The 26,311-nt window shown below is 43.3% G+C and overlaps 1 protein-coding gene and 1 long non-coding RNA gene across 3 annotated transcripts in view; one reads left to right on the forward strand and one right to left on the reverse strand.

Moving 5' to 3' along the window:
• Positions 1 to 26,311, reverse strand: part of LOC115108008 (ATPase family AAA domain-containing protein 2B-like) — a 110,465-nt gene that overhangs the window by 62,619 nt on the left and 21,535 nt on the right. For both annotated transcript variants that reach the window (XR_003860286.2, XM_029631862.1), the window contains exons 12-22: positions 24,270 to 24,358; positions 23,973 to 24,132; positions 22,481 to 22,571; positions 22,267 to 22,378; positions 21,801 to 22,000; positions 18,869 to 19,010; positions 16,635 to 16,821; positions 16,341 to 16,526; positions 10,048 to 10,183; positions 1,493 to 1,689; positions 1,075 to 1,234 (exon numbers count right to left, since the gene is read on the reverse strand). Coding sequence is in view for 1 of the 2 variants with exons in the window: in XM_029631862.1 (XP_029487722.1) it covers positions 1,075 to 1,234; positions 1,493 to 1,689; positions 10,048 to 10,183; positions 16,341 to 16,526; positions 16,635 to 16,821; positions 18,869 to 19,010; positions 21,801 to 22,000; positions 22,267 to 22,378; positions 22,481 to 22,571; positions 23,973 to 24,132; positions 24,270 to 24,358 (1,660 nt within the window). In the remaining variant the exon portion in view is untranslated. The remainder of the gene's footprint in view (positions 1 to 1,074; positions 1,235 to 1,492; positions 1,690 to 10,047; positions 10,184 to 16,340; positions 16,527 to 16,634; positions 16,822 to 18,868; positions 19,011 to 21,800; positions 22,001 to 22,266; positions 22,379 to 22,480; positions 22,572 to 23,972; positions 24,133 to 24,269; positions 24,359 to 26,311) is intronic.
• On the forward strand, positions 3,280 to 5,300 carry LOC135564391 (uncharacterized). The gene is made up of 2 exons (XR_010460982.1): positions 3,280 to 3,560; positions 4,883 to 5,300. It is a non-coding gene; the product is annotated as an uncharacterized LOC135564391 (long non-coding RNA).

Consider the following 26,311-nt stretch of genomic DNA (forward strand, 5'->3'; position numbering starts at 1 on the left):
AAAATAGTAGACATTAATGAGTGTGTCTCCGGACCCCTCCTGTCTCAGCCTCCACTACTTATGCTGCAGTAGTTTATGTGTCAGAGGGGCTAGGGTCAGTTTGTTATATCTGGAGCATTTCTCCTGTCTTATCCGGTGTCCTGTGTGAATTTCAGTATGCTCTCTCTAATTCTCTCTTTCTTTCTTTATCTCTCTGAGGACCTGAGCCCCAGGACCATGCCTCAGGACTACCTGACATGATGACTCCTTGTTGTCCACAGTCCACCTGGCCGTGCTGCTGCTCCAGTTTCAACTATTCTGCCTGCGGCTATGGAATCCTGACCTGTTCACTGTGATTACTATTATTTGACCATGCTGGTCATTTATGAACATTTGAACTTCTTGGCCATGTTCTGTTATAATCTCCACCCGACACAGCCAGAAGAGGACTGGCCAAGAAAGCAAGTTGTGAATATCCAACGGAGATTGTCAATAGTATATACAGTAAATGTTGCGGTGGATTAAAACAAAAAGATTAGAGGGCTGTGACCTCCCTGTGAACAGAAGTGATGTTTTGTCGTAATTAAACCATTTTTGTTTTTGCTGATTAAGATTTAGTATAGGGAAAACTAACTAAATGTTTATTTTAGGAAAGGATTAAATGTTTCATAGGTGGTTTCCTTGGGAGAGCAGTTAGTGAAATTCTGCAGTTCTATTACGTATAAAGGTGCCCAGATCAGGCCGTAAAAGGTGCTTCCAATTAAGCAAGTCCTGGCCATTTGTTTGCTTTTGCCCTACGTTTTACCACACCCACCAACACACCCACGTTACAAATATTTGTTAGTGGGGTCAATACAGTGTCTGATTTAATACGTGGATTTATTGTATTTGGTTTTAGTAGGATCTTCACGGGTTAGAAACGATGCACCTTAAATGGCACACAAATGAAATGTACTTAAGTATCCATTGTCCGAATTTTGGTTACACAAATTCTCCTGACAAGAAATGTACTGAATAACTCAATGTAAACCTGGTACAGAATGTTTGAAATGTCTTTAAATACACACACAAGCTCCTAAAAGTCCCTCCATGTACCTGAGGGCTCCTTGTCAGGGTTGTACTCCAGGGCATTGCTGCAGATGAGGTCTATGTCCACCAAGAAGTTCTTGGCCGTCAGGTATTTATGGGTGTCGATCTTGGTCATGACCGTAGATAGATCCATAGGCTGAATAATTACCTCCAGGTAGTCTGACACCTGAGAGGGAGGGGAGGGAAAAAGTCCATTTAAAGTGGTGCAATTCACTCCATTTAAATCAAAATCAGTTAAGAGGAATTGGTCCAGCAGTGTCAATTCTCTAGCAGTGCAATACTCAAATAGAGGCGAGAGGACAGGACTCAAATAATGACGCAACCTCCCTAGGGTACCTCATTCCTTTTTTATCATTACTGTATCTAGCGAGGTATACTGTGATATCTAGTATCTACATCAAGCAATCTCTGTGTTGTTACCCACCTCCTCAATGTCAACAGGTTTGCTGAAGATGTTGAAGCGTTTGTCTATGGCGAGGCGCTTGGTGACGTCCCTGAGGAACAGACGCAGTTCTCTCAGAGTGTTCTCCTCCTGGTCGGCCAGGCGAAGCTGTTCCTCGTGGGAGAGAACCCTGGGGCCAGGGACCTCCGCTACCGGAAGCACCTCCTCACACAGCAGGGCTAACGAGATAAGAGTATAGAGTAGGTGAGTGAGTGCGTGTTTGAGAGCGTTCTCCTACACTGCTTCTCAGGCAAGAGTGGTCTCGGGCCTGACGCCTGCACTACTGGTAGGACCTCAGCATGACAAAAAGCAAGTGAAGTGAGAAAAGTTGAGTGTGTGTGTCTGTTAGAGAATGTGTTCTCCTCCGAATCTCCTACTCTAGGTTGATCCTTGTGGGAGAGGTGAGACACTCAGGCACGGGGGGGCATCAACTTCTTTCTAAAGATATCATCAACAAATGAATAAAAACCCCGAACCCCCAGTCTCTGGCCTAAAGAGAATGATGTGGTTGCTGAATTCCAAATCAGTAGCCTACCAAACTTGCTAACAGCCAGTCGCTAATGGCCTGGTACTCAGCACACTATAGTCCTGATCCCTCAGACATCAATATAAATGCAATGAACAAATCAAACTTCATGAGAGCCCTGGCATTCAGAGTTTGAGCGGATCACCTGTTGCAGCAGAGACCGCTCCTCATAGCTGGTTGATGCATTGAATGACAGTGTTGCACAACATTTCTATAGGCCAGTGGGTCAACAACCGGTCGATCACAATTTTCACATTTTTTTATTTTTTTTAAAGGCTGGCTTTCCTTTCATTTATTCAACAAAAAGATTGCCACTGTTGGCGGTAGGTGTACTTGATTCAGCAGCCCTAGCCCCGGGAAGACAATTGTTCCTATTTGGAAACATTTCATGTGCCTGAAGGTACAACTCCACCTTCCCGGCAGGCCCAGAGAGCAAATCAAGTGCACCTATAGGCCTACCACTGGCCAATCAGTTAGCTCAGATAACCGTGTCTGCAGTTTCCTCGAGCCATAGACTAAAAAGAAGCCTCAAATGCACAGCAAAGTTGATACTGTGAGATGCACTATTGTAAAGTGGCTGCTCCACTGGATGTCATAAGGTGAATGCACCAATTTGTAAGTCGCTCTGGATAAGAGCGTCTGCTAAATGACTTAAATGTAAATGTCAAAACTTTTAAATCCATGACTAGAGAATTAACGAATACAGCAAAGAGCTGCTGTTTACGAGTAAGTTCCTGTTTAAGTTGTTAGTCATCACTGTAAACACTTTGTTCAACACTTATAAGCCATAAAATGTGCATTCTCCCTACATTCACTCAAGCTAAAACAAAAACTGCAGAAGCAATGAATAGCATAGCAGTGTTTCGATAAGCTTGCATTGAAGCGGCTTCTCTCTTAATATCGAGGAATATTTCACTCTCTCTGGTCATAGGAGTAACAACATGAATTGGTGCATGAAGCAGAACTAATGCAGTGCGACTTCAGTTTCACCATCAGCTGGAAGACTGTCCCCTTATCTCAGCAGATGGGGGGGGGGGGTAGGATGAGAGGCTGCTCCCTCCCTCAGACTGGCAATCAGATGCAGACAATCACTCCGGTAATTATTATTTTTGTATGAATTACGTTCAGCTGTGCCTCACGTAATACAACAAATTATCTATTACCAGTGTGATCATCATATACCTAAAATTGAAATGAAATGTTTAAATGGTCTGAGATGAACAACATATGCAGAGCATTTCAAGCATAGTCAATAGGCATATGCGGTGATAAGTGTATTGGGCCTACAGCACAAACCTCATTGCTTCATAACTGTTTTTAATTGCTTAACGTTGCATAAGCTTCCGTTTTACAAGTCACGATAAAAATACAAATCTGAGCAGTAGATCTCGGTTTGCATTCGACTCAGAAAGATATCTTGACTCAAAAAGATTGGTGACCATTGCTATAGGCTATACAATTGTGGGAGAAAACAATGTTTTGATGGCCTCTTAATAAGAAGAGGACACCATCAGCTTTCTATAGGTAAGGTGTACTATATTCATTTCTCAACTTTCCTAATATTAAGCAAATTGCTTCGCTTTACAACCGGAGTAGCCTAACTGGCTGACATGAAAATGAACTGTGGGAAAAGCGTCCTCCATTCGCTATTCAAGCGCATACGGATGACATGTCTTTTTTTACACTTCCCTGGTTCTGGTAAGTGCATAATAATTGCCCATTTTAAACTAATTTCACACATTATTTAGTATATGTAAAGACAAAATTACACTGTGAATAGTCTGTTCGGGGAGAATATTATCACTTGTGAAGGATGCCCAGCGTGTGGACACGTGGAAAAAGAGAGCATGCATCCCCCCGTCTTTTCAAATCATAGTCGGCCTATATGTTTTGATAGGGTTTGTATCATCACAACTAACTAAAGTGTCTCGAGACCCCTGAAACACAGTTGGAGAACACATATTCTAGAGAGTCTTGTGAAACATGTGTTCTTATAAGCTCAGTCATCGCGCAATTGCGGGTGAAAACAGTTTTGACTGGCCACTATTTAAAAGAGGAGTCCAGCTTTCGCGTGCTGCTATAGGTAATGCTAAATTCTAGAAATTAAGCAAATTAATCTGCTTTACAACAGTATAGCCTACCTGGCCTATTAAAAACTTAACCTCCATTCGCTATTCGAGTACAGGGTACGGATGACGTTTCTTTGTAGGTGCCATTTTAAATGAAAATAATTCCACACATACAGTACCTTTCAAAAGTTTGGAAACACCTACTCATTCAAGGGGTTCTTCTTATTTTATACATTGCAAAATAAGTGAAAACGTCAAAAATATGAAATAACACATATGGGATCATGTAAAGGGGAGTACCTAGTCAGTTGTAGAACTGAATGACTTCAACTGAAATGTGTCTTCAACATTTAACCCAACCCCTCTGAAATACTTATTTTCCACCATAATTTGCAAATAAATTCATTTAAAAAATCCTACAATGTGATTTTCTGGATTTTTTTTCTCATTTTGTCTGTCATAGTTGAAGTGTACCTATGATAAAAATTACAGGCCTCTCATCTTTTTAAGTAGGAGAACTTGCACAATTGGTGGCTGACTAAATACTTTTTTGCCCCACTGTATAAGAAACAGCATTGTCTGTAAAGGTTAGGCTACTCGGCCCAACAGTCAATAGTGTTAGGTTGACTGGTCTCATTATTGCAATAATCAATCGATATTCAATAAAGATGATTGTTTGAAGAAATGAGTCTCACTTGGTTAGAATATTCCACCACAATATGCCATCAAATCAAATCTGGTTTGCACTTAGTGGCACTACCATTTGTTTTTCAACAGGACAATGACCCAACACACCTCCAGACTGCGTAAGGGCTATTTGACCAAGGAGAGAGATGGAGTGCTGCATCAGATGACCTGACCTCCACAATCACCCGACCTCAACCCAATTGAGATGGTTTGGGATGAGTTGGACTGCAGAGTGAAGGGAAAGCAGCCAACAAGTGCTCAGCATATGTGGGAACTCCCTGAAAAATGTTGGAAAAGCATTCCTCATGAAGCTGGTTGAGAGAATGCCAAGAGTGTGCAAAGCTGTCATCAAGGCAAAGGGTGGCTACTTTGATGAATATAAAATATATTTAGATTTGAATTTTTTTTTGGTTAGTACATGATTCCATGTGCTATTTCACAGTTGATGTCTTCACTATTATTCTACAATTAAAAAAATAGTACAAATAAAGAAAAACCCTTGAATGAGTAGGTGTCCAAACTTTTGACTGGTACTGTATATTAGTAGGCTATATGTAAAGACCAGATTAAATTGAGAATAGTCTGATGGGTGAGAATATCATCAAGGGCTTATCAAATTGTAAATGAGACTGATGAAGTATGTGCAGCCTGCGCAGGAAACAGAGCAGACTTTTTCAAATCATCATTAGAGTTGGATCATTCAAGTTTAAAATGTATTAGTATTCAAAACATATAGCCTAACAGTTCATATCACAACTAAAGTTGCATAAATAACTAAATTAAGCATATAGGATGACCCATTTCTTTGTTAACCACACAGAGCAGCCGCATTTGCGCACTCCCTCAAATGTGACCCGTTTCAGGAAACTAGGCGTATGTCACGAGTCATTACTTCACAGGAGAGCCATTTGAGCATAAACTTGAGCATAAAAATTTTTGGGCAGAAATGCCTTCCCGAACACGTGAACTTTCATGTGCCTTAAAAACAAACTCGTATGCCATCTGCAAATACAATTGTTAAATTACGAGCATAGTTGGTTTAGCCACAGAAAAAGTGGAATTCGAGACTGATAGCTAAAGATATGGAGAAAACACGGATTACATCTTCAAACTAAGGGCAACCATGGCATCCGACAGGAGATGCATCCAACCATGCTATATACGGGTAAGATAGTCTAGCTAGCTACATTTTCAGATATTACACATCTGAAATTTTGACAGAAAGTGGTTTTATTTCAAGTTAAAGTGTACTGTTAGCTTGCTAAAGTTAGCTGACTGGCTCACTAGCTAACATTGTGTATGATCTTCGTATTTCAGACATTTACTTGACTAGTTATAGCCTAATGTTAGCTAGCTAACATTGAACCTGGTTGGTTAGCTACCTGCAGACTCATGCAGGGGAGTAACATGAGTTGAGATTATGGTTAATTGTTTAGACAGCTGGCTAGCTGCATGCCTTAACAAAAAGACTCCACTATGCAAGCATCCATTTCAATAGAATGGCAGCAACAACTGTTGATAGAAGTACGAGCTGGTAAATTCACTCTGGCTATCTACCCCGATTTCAGACCACGGGTAAGATAGTCTAGCTGCCAGCATTTTCAGATACTACACATTTCTATTTTTGACATAGTCCGTCAGAGCACAGAAAAACTGATGAATTTATGAACGCTCAACACCCATTGAATATGGCTTGTGTCAGTAAACGTTGGCAAAAAAGTGTAATTAAATTGCTGCCAGCAGCAAAGTTAGTCACCAACGCACTGGATCACATGAAAAAAACAGCCTAACGAGCTCTGCTAGGGTAAGTTAAATGGTCAGAGTTGGGTGTTCTCTCATTATGTGTCTGGAAGTAGCTAGCAAGCTAGCCAATGTTAGCCAGTTAGGTTGGGCGCTTGATTTACCGCTGTGAGGTCAGAACGTTCGGATTAACCCTACAAAATCGTCCAGAGCTTCCAGTGAGCGCTCGGAACGCAAAACGCTCTGAATTTATAAACGGACGATCTAACAGCACAGTTGCAGTCAACAACACTCTAGATAACATAAAAGCCTAACCAGCACTGCTGGGGGAGTAATGTTCAGTGAGCTGTTCTCTCTCACTTAGATGCCTGGAAGTAGCTAGCAATTAGTACAGAACTTGGATCAACCATTAAAGAGATGGGTGGGGCTAAAGATGTTTTTATTGAACCTTTATTTAACTAGGCAAGTCAGTTAAGAACAAATTATTATTTACATTGACAGCCTAGGAACAGTGGATTTAACTGCCTTGTTCAGGGGCAGAACGACAGATTTGAACCTTATCAGCTCAGGGATCCGTTCTAGCAACCTTGCTGTTACTGGCCCAACGCTCTAACCACTTGGCTACCTGCCGCTTAAGAGGGTGTGAACGATGCTGAATGTGTGTAGACAAAGGGCTCTCTAATAGTAGTACCAAAACATTCAAAGGTAATTTTCTCAAAAGTGAGTTTACAAGTTTGTCAACTATCAGAGCAAAATGACTTTCCCATCGTTCCTCAATTGTAGTGTAATTTTGTAGCTCTGAGTCAATACTTTTATCCAATGTAAAAAACACAATTTCAAATTTTGTTACATAAGACAGATTTGAGCCACAAATCGTTTGGAGAAAATATCCTTTATTTTATTCAGCTATGTTCAATTGTATTCATAATACTATAAAATAATGCCACGGAATTCTAAGCAAATCTTGTCTGCTAAAAGAAATAATTGCCAGGGCCATTGCATAAGGACGACTCAGAATATGCTATTCTGTTCTTCTGAAATAAGCTAGATTTTCTTCATATCATGTTTCTTTGGACCGGTCTAAAATAAATAATGGATTTAATGTGATGGTGTAGGCTATATTAAATGGATTTATTTTACTTTTGAAAAAGTACATCTTCCAAAGGTCTGCATCAGTGGCTTTGTAGGCTGTGTGGAAGCCGGAGATGCTAAACGTGTTTATGTTAATGTTACCGTGAGACCACCAGTTATTTGCATGACAATCACCGACTGACAAAATGTCATGCCTGCTACAGCCCTAGTTGGGGATTCAGCACAGTCTAGTTGTTACACACTGTGCTTCCTCTCCATTTGCCGCTCCTCTTCTGGTCCACTAGCCCCAGGCGCCTTCCAACATTGTTAGCCCTGCTTCACATTAGCATCATTGTCCGTGAGTGTAATCATGGGTAATAACTGTGTAATCATAGGTAACTGTGCTCCGTTCATAGCGGGCTCCCTCTCTCCCACTTGAATCTCCCCAGCCTCCCTCTAAACTCCCCACCCCTACAAGCAGCCCCTGATGGAAGTAGGGCTGCTGTTTTATTCACAGGGGAACCCCCGAAGAGAGGAGAGAGCGGGGACCCATGCCTAACATCAATAAGGCTATGTGAGCCACGTGTGTCAGAATACGTGTGTGTGTGTGTGGGACCCCTGCCTTGCATCAATGAGGATGCTGCAATCGGCGTTGCTTGCTGTATTTCCATTTGAAAGCGGAGTGCCATCATGGAAGCCCCGGTGGACCACTCTCTCACACCGAGAAGGAACAGATGGAAACGGAGGTTGGGGAAGAGAATAGTTAGGTGAATGGTAGGGGGAAATGGAGGGGAGAGTATGGCGGGATGAGGGAGTGGAGGAGAGAGAGTTTGAAAGGAGAATATAATATGGTAGCGGGACATGGGGAGAGCGCCGTGTAGTACTACAGGAAGGAGAGTATGGTAGCGGGACATGGGGAGAGCGCCGTGGAGTACTACAGGAAGGAGAGTATGGTAGCGGGACATGGAGAGAGCGCCGTGGAGTACTACAGGAAGGAGAGTATGGTAGCAGGACATGGGGAGAGCGCCGTGTGGAGTACTACAGGAAGGAGAGTATGGTAGCGGGACATGGGGAGAGCGCCGTGGAGTACTACAGGAAGGAGAGTATGGTAGCGGGACATGGGGAGAGCGCCGTGGAGTACTACAGGAAGGAGAGTATGGTAGCAGGACATGGAGAGAGCGCCGTGGAGTACTACAGGAAGGATAGTATGGTAGCGGGACATGGGAAGAGCGCCGTGGAGTACTACAGGAAGGATAGTATGGTAGTGGGACATGGGGAGAGCACCGTGGAGTACTACAGGAAGGATAGTATGGTAGTGGGACATGGGGAGAGCGCCGTGGAGTACTACAGGAAGGAGAGTATGGTAGCGGGACATGGAGAGAGCACCGTGGAGTACTACAGGAAGGATAGTATGGTAGCGGGACATGGGGAGAGCGCCGTGGAGTACTACAGGAAGGAGAGTATGGTAGCGGGACATGGAGAGAGCGCCGTGGAGTACTACAGGAAGGAGAGTATGGTAGCGGGACATGGAGAGAGCGCCGTGGAGTACTACAGGAAGGAGAGTATGGTTGCGGGACATGGGGAGAGCGCCGTGGAGTACTACAGGAAGGAGAGTATGGTAGCGGGACATGGGGAGAGCGCCGTGGAGTACTACAGGAAGGATAGTATGGTAGCGGGACATGGGGAGAGCGCCGTGGAGTACTACAGGAAGGATAGTATGGTAGCGGGACATGGGGAGAGCGCCGTGGAGTACTACAGGAAGGATAGTATGGTAGCGGGACATGGGGAGAGCGCCGTGGAGTACTACAGGAAGGATAGTATGGTAGCGGGACATGGGGAGAGCGCCGTGGAGTACTACAGGAAGCTATGGAAGTCATGACGTTCCTACTAGTCTGGCCAAATTCAATTATCTAGGAATGTATATTTTTCAAGTGAAACAAAAATCTAGCGATGATTCAACAGCTCAGAGAATTGAGTTGTACGGTGGTTACTGCGTTTGAGCAATGTGTGCGTCAGGAGAGGGGGCACTCTCTGTGGGGTTGCTAACAACCGAACACATCTGGCTTTCAGGGGAAATGGAGAACTCCTGACTTCCACTTTAAGACGTTAACAAGGCGACACTCCATCTTAACCATTCCACATTTACTGGATTGGTTCAACAGTGCAGAGAAGAGAACCTCCCGTGACAGTTTTATTTGTTCATCGTCAGGACCAGAAAGGAATGCCACTCAGGAGTTTCTTTTTTGCCTGCTACTTTAGGTTAGGAGAGAGAACAGAAAGGCGAGATAAATCTAAGATGAAAATGACTTTTCTCTCAGCACCCCACTGAGAACTGTGTCAGGACAACATTGTAAAAGCTCGGTTGGAATGTGATACATTATTACACGTGTGTGTAATGTGCGTGTGTGATATCCTGTGTGCATACTTGTATAAATTCATAGTACCTTTGTGTCTCCTGTGGGATGGCGCTCGAGCAGCCTGTACCAGTAGCAGGTCCATGAAGAACCTTCGTCTGTCCTCCTCTCCAGGTGAAGACAGACTGACCACCTCCCCGTACGTCGTCTGGAACATCAACTTCACCTGGGAGAGACAATAAGAACCATATCAACAAAAACAGCAGAACAGGCTCATTTACGCGACAGCCAATGGATGTGTGTCTGGCGTATGGAATCAGAATAATTTTCCTGGATTTGCCTAGACTTTACTTAAGTAGTATTGATGTTTTGAAGAGCTAAGCAAATGTAATATTGACGACAGTGTTGTAATTGTCAGAGGTAGCAGCAGACAGGTTTTGAATTAAGTTAGTAGGGCAATGCTTTCAACCTATTAAACAAAGGTTCGCCCACGTTGTCGTGAATTTAATATGAGAGCATGTTCTATGAATAGCAGTCAGTGTGCCGGGCTCTGAAGTGTGACCAATTTGATCACATATGCAACAAAATATTTAGCTGTGATACCTGGAATTGAATTTGGGGAGCACCAGTGCGACTAGTGGTGTTTTCACATAGTCCTCTTTAAAATAACCAATCTCAGTCCTCTTTAAAGTGAAAGCTAAATAACTCAGTTCCCTTTGTATTCACACGGCCCTTGAATGAGTACTCACTCTTTTGCCAGTTCACTTCAACTATATTGTAGACCAAGTCCTGGTTGCATTCACATTGCTATGTTTAGAAAGGAACCACTATCTTTTTCCAACATGCAGGTTTTTAGAAAGTGCAGGACAACCCATTCAATCAGGATGTTTTATCGGACAGCTAGATACCTACTTACCTTTTGGAAGCTAATAAATTGCATTTATTTAAAATATGAGACATAATAATTGTAATCAGAAGATACTGTTAAACATGTACATTTGATTGGTAACAGAATAAATAGCAATAGAATAAGTGCAGAATAAATAATGCTGTAATTGTAAATTGTACATCCAAGGTCGGCCCCTTTAAGAGCGAGAAAAGACTTCGTACCCCATGTTGTCTTTTGTACCCAAACATGTTGTCTCACACCATTCAATCCCCCCAATCAATAAACAGTTTATGAAGCGCTCTTAGCCTATAGATCACATATTGCAAACAAATAATCTCTCCTAAAAACTCCACACTTGAATTTCTGTGCGTCCTTGACAAATCACTAAATCGAATAAAATAAAAATGTCTGCTAACCTGCACATCATCATCTTATCTCTCTTGTGGCACCGATGTGGCAGGGGAAAGAGTGTTGCAGTAGTCTAGTGTCTGGCTTGGGAATAATGACAAGCGAACCTGGGGAGTTTTCCAAAGAAGTCAGTTCTTCAAATTTCTGCCCTGGTCAACTATAAGTGCTGCTATTTTGAAGTGAAAACGTCTAGGAGCAACAACGGCTCAGTTGTGAAGTGGTAGGCCACACAAGCTCACAGAATGGGACTGGTGCGTGACGAAGCAAAAAAGTGTGTCTGTCCTCGGTTGCAACACTCGCTACTGAATTCCAAACTGCAACATCAGCACAACAACTGTTCGCAGGGAGCTTCATGAAATGGGTTTCCATGGCTGAGCAGTCAAGCCTAAGATCAACATGCGCAATACCAAGCGTCAGCTAGAGTGTCGCCGCCATTGGACTCTGGAGCAGTGGAAATGCATTCTGTGGAGTGATGAATCACGCTTTACCATCTGGCAGTCCGACAGACGAATCTGGGTTTGGCGGATGCCAGGAGAACACTACCTGCCCGAGTGCATAGTGCCAACTGTAAAGTTTGGTGGAGGTGGAATAATGTATGGGGCTATTTTTTTATGGTTCCGGCTAGGTCCCTTAGCTGTAGGGAAGGGAAATCTTAATGCAACAGTATACAATACGATTCTGTGCTTCCAACTTTGTGGCAACCATTTGGGAAAGGCCCTTCCCCGTTTCAGCATGACAATGCCACATGCACAAAGCGAGGTCCATACAGAAATGGTTTGTCGAGATCGATGTGGAAGAACTTGACTGGCCTGAACAGAACTCTGACCTCAACTCCATCAAAACACCTTTAGGGTGAATTGGAACACGGACTGTGAGCCAGGACTAATTGCCCATCATCAGTGCCTGACCTCACTAATGCGCTTGTGGCTAAATGAAAACTCCCAAAAAGTCCCAACATCTAGTGGAAAGCCTTCCCAGAAGAGTGGAGGCTGTTATCATAGCAAAGGTGGGGGGGGTGGGGACTCCATATTAATGCTCATGATTTAAGAATGAGATGTTTGACAAGCAGTTTTCCACATACTTTTGGTCCTGTCGTGTAGTTTGTACTAGCATTCAAAGTGGTTTTGAATATATACTGACTCAACAAGACAAACAACCGGTTGGGCCAAAAAGTCATGACACTTCAGGGGGGGGTCATTCAAAGGTCACAGCCGAGTCAGCTCAAGTTACCGACCTGGTATTGAACCCCAGTCAGTTACACGATTAGAGACCACGTTAGCCAACTGAGCTAAAGCCTAGGTGTTAATATTGGGAGCTAATAGAAGTCTTCGGGTCTCAGGAAAGGTTACTCATCTGGCAGGCATAGTTAAACGACTGTATAGTACACAACCCTAGACTTCCAATCACTGTGCAGAATACATTGAGGGCGGGCTCACACAGCTTCTATTCCACAGCCTGCTGTTCACTTCCTACCATGCCTTCCTCAGTTCCACACATTGATCCTCGTTCTTTGACAAGTTTGTTTGTTTTCTCCGTTCCCCTCTGTTCTCCGGTCTTTCTTGGCCCAGAGATTCCTTGACAAGGAAAGGAGAAAACGAGGGAAGGAGAAAGGGAGCATGGTAGGCAGGGAGAAAGGGAGACAGAGCACAGCACACACCAGCTAATGATTTTACTCCTGCATGGTCAAGGCTGTGGGGTATGGAGGGATGGGTGGAGTGAGAGAGGGATGAACAGAGGAGAGGGAGGGAGGAGAGGGCTCTCTGGCTGAGGATCAGTAGAGCAGAGCAGTAAAGCCAAGCAGAGCCTCTACTGCTCTGGAAGAATAACCAATCCTCTGGTCTGCTAAATTACAAAAGGTATTCATGTCTCCCTAATTCTTTGCTTCCCCAGCCCTCTCCCTGCTTAATTCTCTCCTTCCCTCTTCTTGCTCCTTCACTCCAGCTCCTCATTTTCTCTATAGAACAAGTGAGAGGGCTGCCACTTAATGAGACTCATATGAATGGATCCATAAACAAATATTGAAAAGGGAAAGGGACAATAGAGAGAAGATGATTCGGTATTGCTGATTGTGTGTGGCGTGCTCAATTGCTCCATTGAATTACAGCTCGAATATGGCCTCTGCGTCAGCTAAAACATTAGTACAAAGAGAGCAATTACCTTCACGCTCTCTCCAGGCGACATGATTGGAGAGGGCATTCATTGTTTTCTAAGAACCCAAAATGGACTCTTCATTTCACACTTTAAAGGACTCAAACAAAGAAACTAAAACATAGCGCGTCACTGTCTGTTGCCATTGTTTTCAATGACAGCGGAGATCTATGGTGTCTCTCAGGACTTTACGACAGAGACATATACATGCTGTACTTCAAAAGCAGCTAGTGCTCATTGATTGGTTTATTGATCGGAGATGAACTAATCAATGGTCTCACCCCCATACTTGTGTTGGCCTTTACAATCTCTTGAGAATAGAATAGCATGGATTAAGTGAAGAGGTTGTGCCTGCTGTTGATGCGTTTTGAAACACACTCCTGCCATCACCACCACCACATGCTTCTGCCAGCTCCACGGGTGGGGGATATGCGAGAGAGAGAGTGAGAGCGAGCGACAGGGATGATTCTACAGAGGTGTGACAACGCTGGCAGACCACCAGAGCACACACACTGGGACTCGTGCTGCCTCTGAAGCCCAGCTATGAGTCACTCGGATCGGGCACAAAAAACAAAAAAACTACAGGCACCTCTAACCCCCAACCTCCATACTTCTACCACCACATCTACCCACCTCTTGTTCGGCTTGAAAGCACTGTGTTCAGCCTCCGAGACCGCTTACCAGCCACCAACCACGCCCCACTTCCATTACTTCAAGTACCACCACTCTACCTCCAGCTCACCCATCCTAGCTCCAGCCCAGATGTGAGGACATGGATCCCTGACATGGAGGACGCATGCACTCAAAGACTTGGTCTCTATTGGTTGGCCTAACTGTAGGTAGTCTACTCGTGATGTATTGCTTGTTTATTTTTTGCACTATGAGATTGTTATTCTTCAATAACACAAAACCCAAAAGCAAATCAAGGGGGAAAAAATAGATTTATTTGAGAAGGACAAATCATAGATGTTATGCTGGGAAGCAGATGTTCCAGCTTCCCTGTCCTCAGTTTTTCTCCACAGAACAAAGAAACAGGATGCCACTTATAACCCCCCCACCATAGCCTGGAGTAGACAAATCAGAAGTCCTTGCAGTATAACTGGGCCAATGGCCAAATAACAAGTATCCTGCTCCAGACTCAATGTACAGACCAATGAAAACATGGCACACGTAGCTCTGAGTTCAGGCCTGATATTCCACAGATTCTAAAACAACTGAACCAACTATTTCCATTGACAATTCCCTATTGACCATTAGAACGCTAGTCTTTGCGTTGTGAATTTATCTTCAAAATATTCTTACAAGATGATGAAAATCGCTAATGTAATAAATTATTATTATTATTATTATTACGTGCTGGGGAGACCTACCTTCCACCTCTCTTTCTGTCACTCTCTCACCATCCGTTTTTTTTCCCCTGCCCATCCCTCTCTATTCCTTCTCTCCCATGCTGGTACTGTAAGAGTGGTGGTGGTCTGTTGGCTGTGTAGGGATGACACCCCATGTCAAGGAGTGTTGCTGAGAGGACAGCTGTCACCTTTGTGTGCCAGAACAACACAACACACTATGACCATCTAAACCCAGTGCCAGAACCCCCCCCCCGATGTAGACCGATAGACAGACAGAGCAAGAGAGAGAGTGAGAGACAGGAGAGAGTGACAGGAAAGAGAGCAACACCGACAGACAGAGCGAGAGAGAAAGAGACAGACAGGGGAGAGACACTGAGCAAGAAACCTCATTTCCACCAAATGAGGTGGAAACCGAGATGCACTTCCTAACCTCCTGCCAACTGTATGAGCAAAGAGACAGTTATTTAATTTGAAAACAAAGCCAAACTTGATAAACTCCCATTTTTATTAGGTGAAATACCACAGTAGAAATATGTGACCTGTTGCCACAAGATAAGGGCAACCAGTGGAGCACAAACATCATTGTAAATACAACCTATATCTGTTTATTTTCTCTTCCATACTTTAACTATTTGCACATTGTACACAGCCAATAATATAAAATTTGCAATTTCTTATTTATTAATTTAATTTTGTTAGTTGTCCATTTCACTTGCTTTGGCAATGTACACGTTTTCACGTCAACAATGCCCTTTCGAATTGAGAGAGCGGGCGAGCGAGAGGAAGGGCGAGAGGACGCACACAGATACGGGAGGGGGGCGAGGGGACGCACACAGATACGGGAGGGGCGCACACAGATACAGGGGGCACACAGATACAGGGGGACGCACACAGATACGGGAGGGGGCGAGGGGACGTACACAGATACGGGGGGCGAGGGGACGCACACAGATACGGGAGGGGGGCGAGGGGACGCACACAGATACGGGGAGGGGCGCACACAGATACGGGAGGGGGGGGCGAGGGACGCACACAGATACGGGGGGGGGGCGAGAGGCCGCACACAGATACGGGAGGGGGGCGAGAGGACGCACACAGATACGGGAAGGGGGGCGAGAGGACGCACACAGATACGGGAAGGGGGGCGAGCCACACAGATACGGGAGGGGGCGAGGGGCCGCACACAGATACAGTAAGGGGGGGCGACCTTGTGCATTCTACTTGGGTAGTGCATCAGGAGTTCTCCTTGTCATGTCAGTCACTGCAGACCTTCGAGAGCGATTTATAACGTGTCAACTATTTTGTTGTAATGTTTGAGTCACATGAACACAAATAAGACAAATAAGCTTTAAACAGCACTGGTGCCGCCACCCCCGAGGTGAAAAGGTTTGGGAACCACTGAGCTAGAAGACCACTTCCCTCTCTCTCATTTGGTTCTTTCTTTATTCCCATTCTAATCCCCGATGAGTGGACTAACTCAGATGGCACTCTGCATAGTGGGAGAAGAGATTGACAGATGTAGGGAGAGAGACAGAAGGACAGGGTGGAGTGAGAGGAAATATGATGAAGGACTTGTGTGTTCAGCCTACCTCCTGTGGTAGCTGTGTGTAGCACATCTCTGTGGTGGCGAGGATGAGGAGGGGGGTGAAAGAGGGGACGTCCTGGAGTAGAGAGAAGAAAGTGTTCTTCACTGTGTCGCTGACCGAATCCCACCAATCACAGATGTGGGGCATGAACACCACACTGGGCACGCTCCGACACGCCTCACGGAACACCTGGAACACACACAGCCAGACATCATACATTTCCGATGAGTATATTCTGGCCTAAAACAGATGCAATGATATGTGTGGTAGGGGTGTGTACACATGCATGCATGTTACCTGAGCGCAGGACTCCTCGGGTGTCTTGGCACTGACAGAGTAGAGTGTGGGCAAGTCTAGGAGGTGGACAGACAGCTTGTCCAGGTGGTGTAACACAGCAGGGGCCAGGTGAGAACTCTGTCCCGAACCGGGGGGACCCGCCAGCAGCAGGCGAGGCCGGTACGACGTGGGCTGGTGAAGGGCTGATCTGGAAGGAGGAAAAGAGAAGGAGAATCAGCTTCCATCTTTTAAATGTGTTCTTACGTCACCAATTAGGTTATCAGTCTCCAGTTATTTGAGTTTTGATAAAAAACTGTTAAAGGACTATCATCTCCATAAATATACTTTTTAATATGATACCAGTAACACAGAAGAACTTTGTTTTGTATTAGACAAAGTCACAACTACATGTTTCATCATTTTTTTGTACTGGTCCCTCGTGGGAAGCAAACCCACAAATTTGGCATCGCGGGATAGAAACTCTGCTACTGCTCGGTTTAATCGTTAGGCATCTTTTGAGTTCAACATCATTACATTTGAAGTGTTTGATGTCGACATTTTCCAAAGACAGTAATGTATACGCATTAATTAATCAATTATACAATCATGTTGACTTTGGTAAAAAAGCAAGCTAACTACATAATGGTAAATCTCTATTGATAAACTGGGTTAATCAATATGTAGCCTAGACAATACAGGTGAAAGCATTGTGTTATTGAGCTTGTTTTGGCTGATTTCATGGGGTTACAGGTGACAATCTGTTTCCCTTCAAATTTGGGACTTATTTAATTGTACTGATCAACAACATATTGCACATTATCACAAAGTACTAGGATAGTGAATTGTTGTTAGCTTCAGCTGTAAGCTAGCAACGAAAGTTAGCCTACAAAGCTGGAAGCTACTGGTGTCTTCTTCCATTGTTAGGTGTTCTAGCCTATAGTATGAACAGTAATAGTTTCTACATGCAGTGTTGCATTATTCAAGTGTGTCAACTTCAGTGCAGCATGAATGGGAAGCTAACATGATGTAGCCAGGACAGTCTAGAGCAGGGATGGGTAACTTTGATGGGGGTGGGGGCCACAAGAAATCTGAACTGATCATGAGGGGCCTCAGTTGCTCGTAGGTCTGCATACCCAGTTAAGAGTTAATTTTGTGCAATTCTACAAATGTTTGCATGGGACGTAAAGCAAACTGTAGCAGTTTTAAAACTGCAATTCTATATATTTAGCCAGTGGTGGAGAAAAATGTACTGTTTTACAGCTAATTTCCTGCAATTCTACAGAATTTTCAATAGGGAGGGGAGAAATGTTTGCAGTTTTTAATATGATATCCGAGTTGGACTGACTAACTAAATTAATGGGTTTAGTTTAGATAGCTGAACGCAAGACTAATTTACCAATCTAATTTCTTCGCTGACATGGGCTAATTGAGTGACCATCAGTGACTGACAAAAGATACTGCTGTTCAACAACCAAATTTCAAAATTTAACCTTGTGTATTATACTATTCTAACACACAACAGTAAATTGAGACCGACAGTTCCTAATTTATTTATTTTAAAATCTGAGGGCCTTCAAAAGGGGGGCTGAGGGACACCCATCCCTGGTCTATAGCTGGCTCTAGCAATTAGTAAGTAGAGAAGGCAATAGGCATGCACGGTGAGCTCGTGCTATAAAGAGGAAACCAGCGACGTTGATAGACTTGATCCTCTCAATCAGTATACAACATGAGACATGACAGAAGTACCGAAAGTAACAAAGATTCTAGTAGTGAACCACTTTTCATGTTCTAATATTGAAAAAGTACACAAGTTCCAGTATACCGTGAAACACTAATCATCTTTGACCATATTAGCCGTCTATATCAGATAAAGTGCTTCTTAGATCGATGTGAATAAAATAGAGAACATTAAATCCACCCTGGCCTATATTGGGGGCGTCAGGTAGCCTAGTGGTTAGAGTGTTTGGACAGTAACCGAAAAGATGCTGGATCGAATCCCCGAGCTGACAAGGTAAAAAAATCTGTCGTTCTGCCCCTGAACAAGGCAGTTAACCCACTGTTCCCCGGTAGGTCGTCATTGTAAATAAGAAGTTGTTCTTAACTGACTTACCTAGTTAAATAAAGGTTAAATAAAAAATTATAAAGAATTTGATGACAGGACTGAATTGTGGTTTGACTGTCATTCTACTTGTTGCCATAAGGTGGCATTAAAACACGGGGTAGAGGCTAGCTGCGTGTTCTGTAGTCAGACTCACATGGTGAAGTGTAGGACGGGTGTATGTGCCGTAGAGGGGTGTGTGTGTGTCTTTGGGGATCCCGGCTGGAGGTTGTAGATGGAGGGAGCTGCTCCATCCGTCTCCTCTTCACTGACCTCCTCTAGCAGGTGATTGTCAACGTCTAGCAGGGAGGAAGGAAGGAAGGACAGGAGGAAATACTTGTCAGACAAACTGTGTGTGTGTGAAATAAAATGATGTTCAGATATACAAAAATATGTAGGTAATAGATCAACATGCATATAGGCCTAGGCATGGCCAAATTAACAGGCCTTTGAGCAGAACTTGCTCCAGCAAGAATAAAGGCTAGAGAAAGCTCTGGTGTTATTAGCCTGTTTGGGGTATGGGGCAGCATTTTCACTTTTGGATAAATAGCGTGCCCAAACTGAACTGCCTCCTACTCTGTCCCAGATCCTAATATATGCATATTATTAGTAGTACTGGATAGAAAACACTGAAGTTTCTAAAACTGTTAGAATCATGTCGGTGAGTATAACATAACTTATTTAGCAGGTGAGACCCCGAAGATTAACCATTCAGATTTTTTTTTTTTTTAAGTCTGTCTTTTCAATGTTTCATGGGGAATCCAGAATTCTAAATCGACTTTCCTGCAGTTCCTACCGCTTCCACTGGATGTCACCAGTTTGTAGAAAATGGTTGAGGTTTTCACTTTGTGTTATGAAGAAGTACCATAGCTCAGAACGAACGTCACTTCATGTGTACCTTTTGATAGAGGCGCGTAAACCAGAAAATTAGCGTCAGTTTGTTTTGCTCCTGTATTGAACACATCCAGTCTTCAATTTGATCGATTATATACGTTTACAAATACCTAAAGTTGTATTACAAAAGTAGTTTGAAATGTTTTGGCAAAGTTTACAGGTAACTTTTGAGATATTTTGTAGTGACGTTGCGTTGCGTAAGTTAGAAGCGGTGTTTTTCTGGATCAAACATGCCAAATAAATTGACATTTTGGATATATATTGACGGAATTAATCAAACAAAAAGGACAATTTGTGATGTTTATGGGACATATAGGAGTGCCAACAAAAGAAGTTCGTCAAAGGTAAGGCATGATTTATATTTTATTTCTGCGTTTTGTGTCGCGCCTACAGAGTTGAAATATGCTACTCTCATTGTTTACGGTTGTGCTATCATCAGATAATAGCATCTTATGCTTTCGCCAAAAAGTATTTTTGAAATCTGACATGTTGGCTGGATTCACAACGAGTGTAGCTTTAATTTGCTATCTTGCATGTGTAATTTAATGAAAGTTAGATTTTTATAGAAATGTATTTTAATTTGGCGTTCTGCATTTTCCCTGGCTATTGGCCATGTGGCACGCAAGTGTCCCGCCTACCCCAGAGAGGTTAATAGAGACATCATGGTTTATTAGGGAGATAGCACTACACCTTCCTCCCTAAATGTCATTAACAGGGTTCTAGACTAACTTTTTCCACGGGTGCTGCCAACTTTTTCAGTTGATGGCACCCGTGTTAAACCACTACACACTAATAATGACCTGACCTGTCTCTCATAATATACCTGCATTCCATACAGAACCAGGCTAATAATGACTAGCCATCTTAAATTAGCATGCCCTTGCAGTGCTTGACATTCAGGTAAATTTGCCAGGCCAGTGCCAACTGAAAGATACTGGCCCGAATGAAAAGATTACTGGCCCGGGAAAGCGGATGATGCACGCATAATCTAAATGTCATTTACAAGATGCATATGGCCCAGGGGTCCCCAATTACATTCATCTGTGTGACGATTTTTTCTTGGGCGAATGGTCGGGGAGAACATAGTTTGAAATCATTTGTAAACTGCAAATTGACGGCAAGAATCCCAAACAGATATAGTATTTGACGAAAACCAAATCATTTCAAGCCTTGATTAGCCTACATTGGAATGTGATCACATATGCCTCTGTTTATGTATGGGAATCCTTGGGAACAGATATCCAAAATTAACAATCACACAGAGCTGATTTCCTTGTGATTGTGCAGTCATATGCCAAACAATGAAAACGATTTCAAAAATAAATAATAATAATGAGAGAGAGAGAAGACAAAGTGAGAGAGACACACAGAGAGAGACAGAGATGGATACAATGGGTGTTGGGCCAGTATATTTATTCATTTTACTCTGAAAATAAATAAAAAATGCCCATGGGATGCCTATTGGGGAACCCTGCTATAGCCAATAATGACCAACCCACCATACATAAGTAAGTACATTTTAACTTGACAATATCATATTTCCATTAATTGTTTGGAGGGGGAAAAAATACAAAATACAACCTTGTCGCAATCTCAAAAAGGGTGTTAATTGTTAGCGATTACAAACAGCAGGTTCACACTCAAAATCACACTTTTCTTATAGAAAAACTACACAAATGGGATGTTCTAAGTCCACAACAATGCTTCAACCACATCAGGAGCCCACTTTTGAGGTCTGGGAAGAATAAATTAAAAAGATGGAAGGTGCAGTTGCCCTTTAATTCAATTACACACCTAGCAAGAGGCCGTTTGTTTGGCTAGCGGTGTTTTTTACTATACAATGTACAGTGTAGGCAACAAGTGATGGCAGTTTACTAAACAAATGCCCCGCAATGATAAAAATCATGATGTTCTGCCAAGTAGGCCTACTTCAGTCAACATTTAACTGGGAAGGTTTTTGTAAAAGGCTTTAGAAATTGTTCATTCAAACAGTGCATGATGACTGAAACGCATATAACAAAGTTTCTACCAAGACTTTGAATGAAACTTTTCGAAAACCTGCTTTGCCTACCCATTGTTGCATACCCTTTGCTGTTTGAATAAATCCTAGGAAAAAAATACCTAATTGTGGCCCTAGCTAAGAGAGAGAGAGAGAGAGAGAGAGAGAGGCAAAAGGAGAAAGATAAACAGATTACCTCCTCTACTCTCCCCATGCCGTGTTTCTGCATGGGGGAAGACTCGGAGCAGGACCTCCAGCACCGTGGCCAGTGTGTTGGCTAGTAGGGGGCGTATGTTGGGGGCCAGGGCTCGGCCTGGAGGAGCCTGGGCTCTCTGGGAAGCTGGGACGATGGTCCGCAGAGCATGGCTGAAGTCCCCAGGCCCCAGCACGATGGTACTGTTAGACACAGATAAGATTGATCAATACTTGATCCAAAAGGGAAATTTAGTGTCCACAGATTAAACACATTTCAGGGCGAATTCTAACCTCAAATTAAATCACATTTTCACTTAGTCATGCTTTGAAGTCAATGGGAGAGACTGCATGAATTGTAACTTAAATGGAAGTCAGAATTCACCCCATACAGACAAGACAATTGATTCCAGTCTATTACTATGTTCTTGTTTTTATTCTTTCAGTTTCCTTCTCCTCTGCATGGTTACCTGACGTCCAGCTGCAGCTTAACACTGCTGCCGTAGATCTGGGGGTAGCAACGCCGCAGTGCCACCAGGGCCGCCTCTGTGCAAAGTGCTTTGATGTCTGCGCCACAGTAACCTGGAACAGGGGAGTGGATGGGTTAAATGAATAAACCGAAAAAAAGAAGTAGACTAGACATAAAATGTTGTAAACGTTACTAAATGTGAGTTTGTCTCCTACCAACACATTTCTCAGCCAGCTCATTTACAAACTGTTCAGCCAGTCTAGGATTCCAGTCCCGCGTGTGGATCTCAAGGATTTGTCTTCGGGCCTAGAGAATAATACAAAGAAAGAGAGAGACAGACAACACCGACAGACAAAGAGCGAGAGAAATATAGGGATGGAGAGAAAAAGAAAAACATGTTTATAAAAATAAATAAAAAACTGTCACTATCGACCCTGCTCACACCACAGTGGGTTTCTGATCAGCAAGGTCTCTCTGCTGAGCTCTGCCAGCTGAGTGTCTCTGTATTTGGTGTCTCTCTGCTGACAGAAGCATACAGACTGGGCTTTGATTATTCAGAATCTCACTGTGAGGACAAACGACAGGAGTCAACCAATTAGACAGCTCAACGGGTAGAGGGGATTGCTAAGCACCACTAGGCTGGGACTCGCACACAGTCAGTCACACACACCACTGGGGTTGGACTACACAAGTAGCTGGGCTGGGACTGACAAACACACACAACTGGGCTTTGACAGACATGCAGACAAACCACTAGGCTGGGACTAAAGTGTGTTGTACACACTCACCCAGACACACAGGGGCGGTTGGAACACACACTTAAAGGATAACTCGTATACATATACTGAGCAAAAATATAAACAACATGTAAAGTGTTGGTCCCATGTTTCATGAGCCAAGATTTTTTTTTAAATCCCAGAAATGTTTCATATACACAAAAAGCTTATTTCGCTCCAATTTTGTACACAAATTTGTTTACATCCTTGTTAGTGAGCATTTCTTATTTGCCAAGATAATCCATCCACCTGACAGGTGTGCCATATCAAGAAGCTGATTAAACAGCGTGATCATTACACAGGTGCACCTTGTGCTGGGGGGGTAAAGGGCCACTCTAAAATGTGCAGTTTTATCACCCAACACAATGCCACAGAAGTCTCAAGTTTTGAGCGAGCGTGCAATTAGCATGCTGACTGCAGGAATGTCCACCAGAGCTGTTGCCAGAGAATTAGATGTTAATTTCTCTACCATAAGCCACCATCATTTTAGAGAATTTGGCAGTATGTCCAACTGGCCTCACAACCACGTGCAACCACGACAGCCCAGGACCTACATATCTGGCTTCTTCACCTGCGGGACTGTCTGAGGAATATTTCTGTCTGTAATAAAGTCCTTTTGTAGGGAAAAACTCATTCTGATTGACTGGACCTGGCTCCCCAGTGTGTGGGCCTATGGCTGCGCCACTGCCCAGTCATGTGAAATCCATAAATGATGGCTTACCAAATGTATTTAAATTGACTGATTTCCTTCCATGAACTGTAACTCAGTAAAATCTTTGAAATTGTTGTGTTGCGTTTATATATTTTTGTTCAGTATACTATGACAGCCACAGACAAATGAATGGGATTACAGTATAAAACAAGTACCAACAATGTATTTCATACTGTATTCATTGTGCCATAATCCTATACATGATTGCTACTTCCTCACCGTCCTGTCAGGCAGGTTGAAGAGGAACTCCCTGTCAAAGCGTCCAGGTCTCCGTAGAGCAGGATCTATGGAGTCCAGCCTATTGGTAGCACCGATCACCACGATTTCCCCTCGGCTGTCCAGACCATCCATCAACGCCAGCAGAGTGGACACTATGGAGCTTAAGAAGGGAAGGAGAGAGGAATAGGGAGAGAGTATGGTCAAAACCATTACTAAAAAAAGATCACTCACATTCATTACTGATTGTCAGATCATCAAATGGAGATGTCTAACAACTACTCCTGCTTCATATAGTACCTGTGTATCTGGTCCTGTCTGCTGGAGCGCACTGGGGCCAGCCCGTCTATTTCATCAAAGAAGATTATGGAGGGCCTCATCAGGTACGCCTGGAAGAGAGCAGAACACACAACATAAGTCTGGGCTCGAGGAGCATAAGCTAGCCTGAACACAGAGTATTCTGGATGGCAACTGGACCAAGTAAGCACAATTTAAATAGATAAGGTATTTAATAAATAATTCCCTACCTGACACTGTCCAACTGATAAGCCTTGGCTCATGTCTAGGACTGTGCCGGTCATGACATTTTGTCAGGCGGTTATTGTCATGCAAAAGACTGCCGGTCTCACAGTAATTGACAGTCAACAAAAACATTTAGCATCTCCAGGCCTCTATGCATGCGCGCCTTTGGAACATCTACAATTTAAAAAGCCCCAAAAATCCATTTAAATGTGTACCATCACAATTAATCCATTATTGATTTTAGGCAGGTCTAAAGAAACATGATATGAAGAAAAAGTATTTTGGAAGAACAGAATACGGGTTGGCCTACTATATGATATCTGGCTATGCGCCATGCCTTAGGCTTCTTCATTTAGCAAACGAGATGGGCTCATAAGTCCCGTGACATTATTTTATATTACATGATGTTATAGTAAGAAGAAAATAATTGAACTTAGTTGAATAAAATAGAAAGTATATTTTTTCCATTCCGGAGTGAGTGGCGCATATGAAGTGGCTATGTTGAGCGCAAAAGTTATTTGAAAAAGGTCCAATACGTTAGATATACATTTAAAAATGTATTACAAATAAATAACAGAAATACCTTAAGGCATTCAGACCCTTTGCTATGAGACTCAAAATTGAGCTCAGGTGCATCCGGTTTCGATTGATCATCCTTGATGTTTCTACAACTTGATTGGAGTCCACCTGTGGTAAATTCAATTGATTGGACATGATTTGGAAAGGCACATAGTGCATTGTCAGAGCAAAAACCATGCCATGAGGTCAAAGGAATTGTCCATAGAGCTCCGTGACAGGATTGTGTCGAGGCACAGATCTTGGAAAGAGTACCAACAAATGTCTGCAGCATTGAAGGTCCCCAAGAACAGTGGCCTCCATCATTCTTAAATGGAAGAAGTTTAGAACCACCAAGACTCGTCCTAAAGCTGGCCGCCCGGCTAAACTGAGCAATCGGGAGAAAAGGGCCTTGTTCAGGGAGGTGATCAAGAACCCGATGGTCTCTGACAGAGCTCCAGAGTTCCACTGTGGAGATGGGAGAACCTTCCAGAAGGACAACTATCTCTGCAGCACTCCACCAATCAATCGAACATCTCTGGAGAGACCTGAAAATAGCTGTTCAGCGACACTCCCCATCCAACCTGACAGAGCTTGAGTGGATATGCAGAGAAGAATGGGAGAAACCCCCCTAATACAGGTGTGACAAGCTTGTAGGGTAGAAGACTCGAGGCTGTAATCACTGCCAAAGATGCTTCAACAAAGTACTGAGTAAAGGGTCTGAATAATTATGTAAATGTCATAATTATTTTTGCTTTGCCATTATTGGGTATTGTGTGTAGATTTCAGGAAAAAAATCTATTTAATACATTTTTGAAAAAGGCTGTAACCTAACAATGTGGGAAAGGGGTCTGAGTACTTTCCAAATGCACTGTGTAAGGGCACAATCCTTTTCATTTGGTTTGGGCTCATATATAGGCCTATGCGTAAGCTCTAATATGCGTATGAACATATTGAATTAATCATCACCCTAAAAAACGCTGTCCATTTCGGTGTGTTAGGCTTTGAAACAACATCCACAACCATGTTTTCCTGTTGAACTTTTCTTCAAATTGATCAATGAGGTGAGTTTTAAAAGCACGATACTGTTTTGATGAGAAGTGTTTTATGTGATATTCGATTGCATTTGCATTGACGCCAGAGTGGTGAGAAGGACACTAGAGCCCTGAGTACCAGGCCATTAACAGACTGATGGTACCTGCATCTATAAACCAATGAGGAGATGGGAGAGGCCGGACTTGCACCGCGATCTGCGTCACAAATAG

The sequence above is a fragment of the Oncorhynchus nerka genome, linkage group LG24 (genome assembly GCF_034236695.1).
Source record: "Oncorhynchus nerka isolate Pitt River linkage group LG24, Oner_Uvic_2.0, whole genome shotgun sequence".
Lineage (NCBI taxonomy): Eukaryota > Metazoa > Chordata > Actinopteri > Salmoniformes > Salmonidae > Oncorhynchus > Oncorhynchus nerka.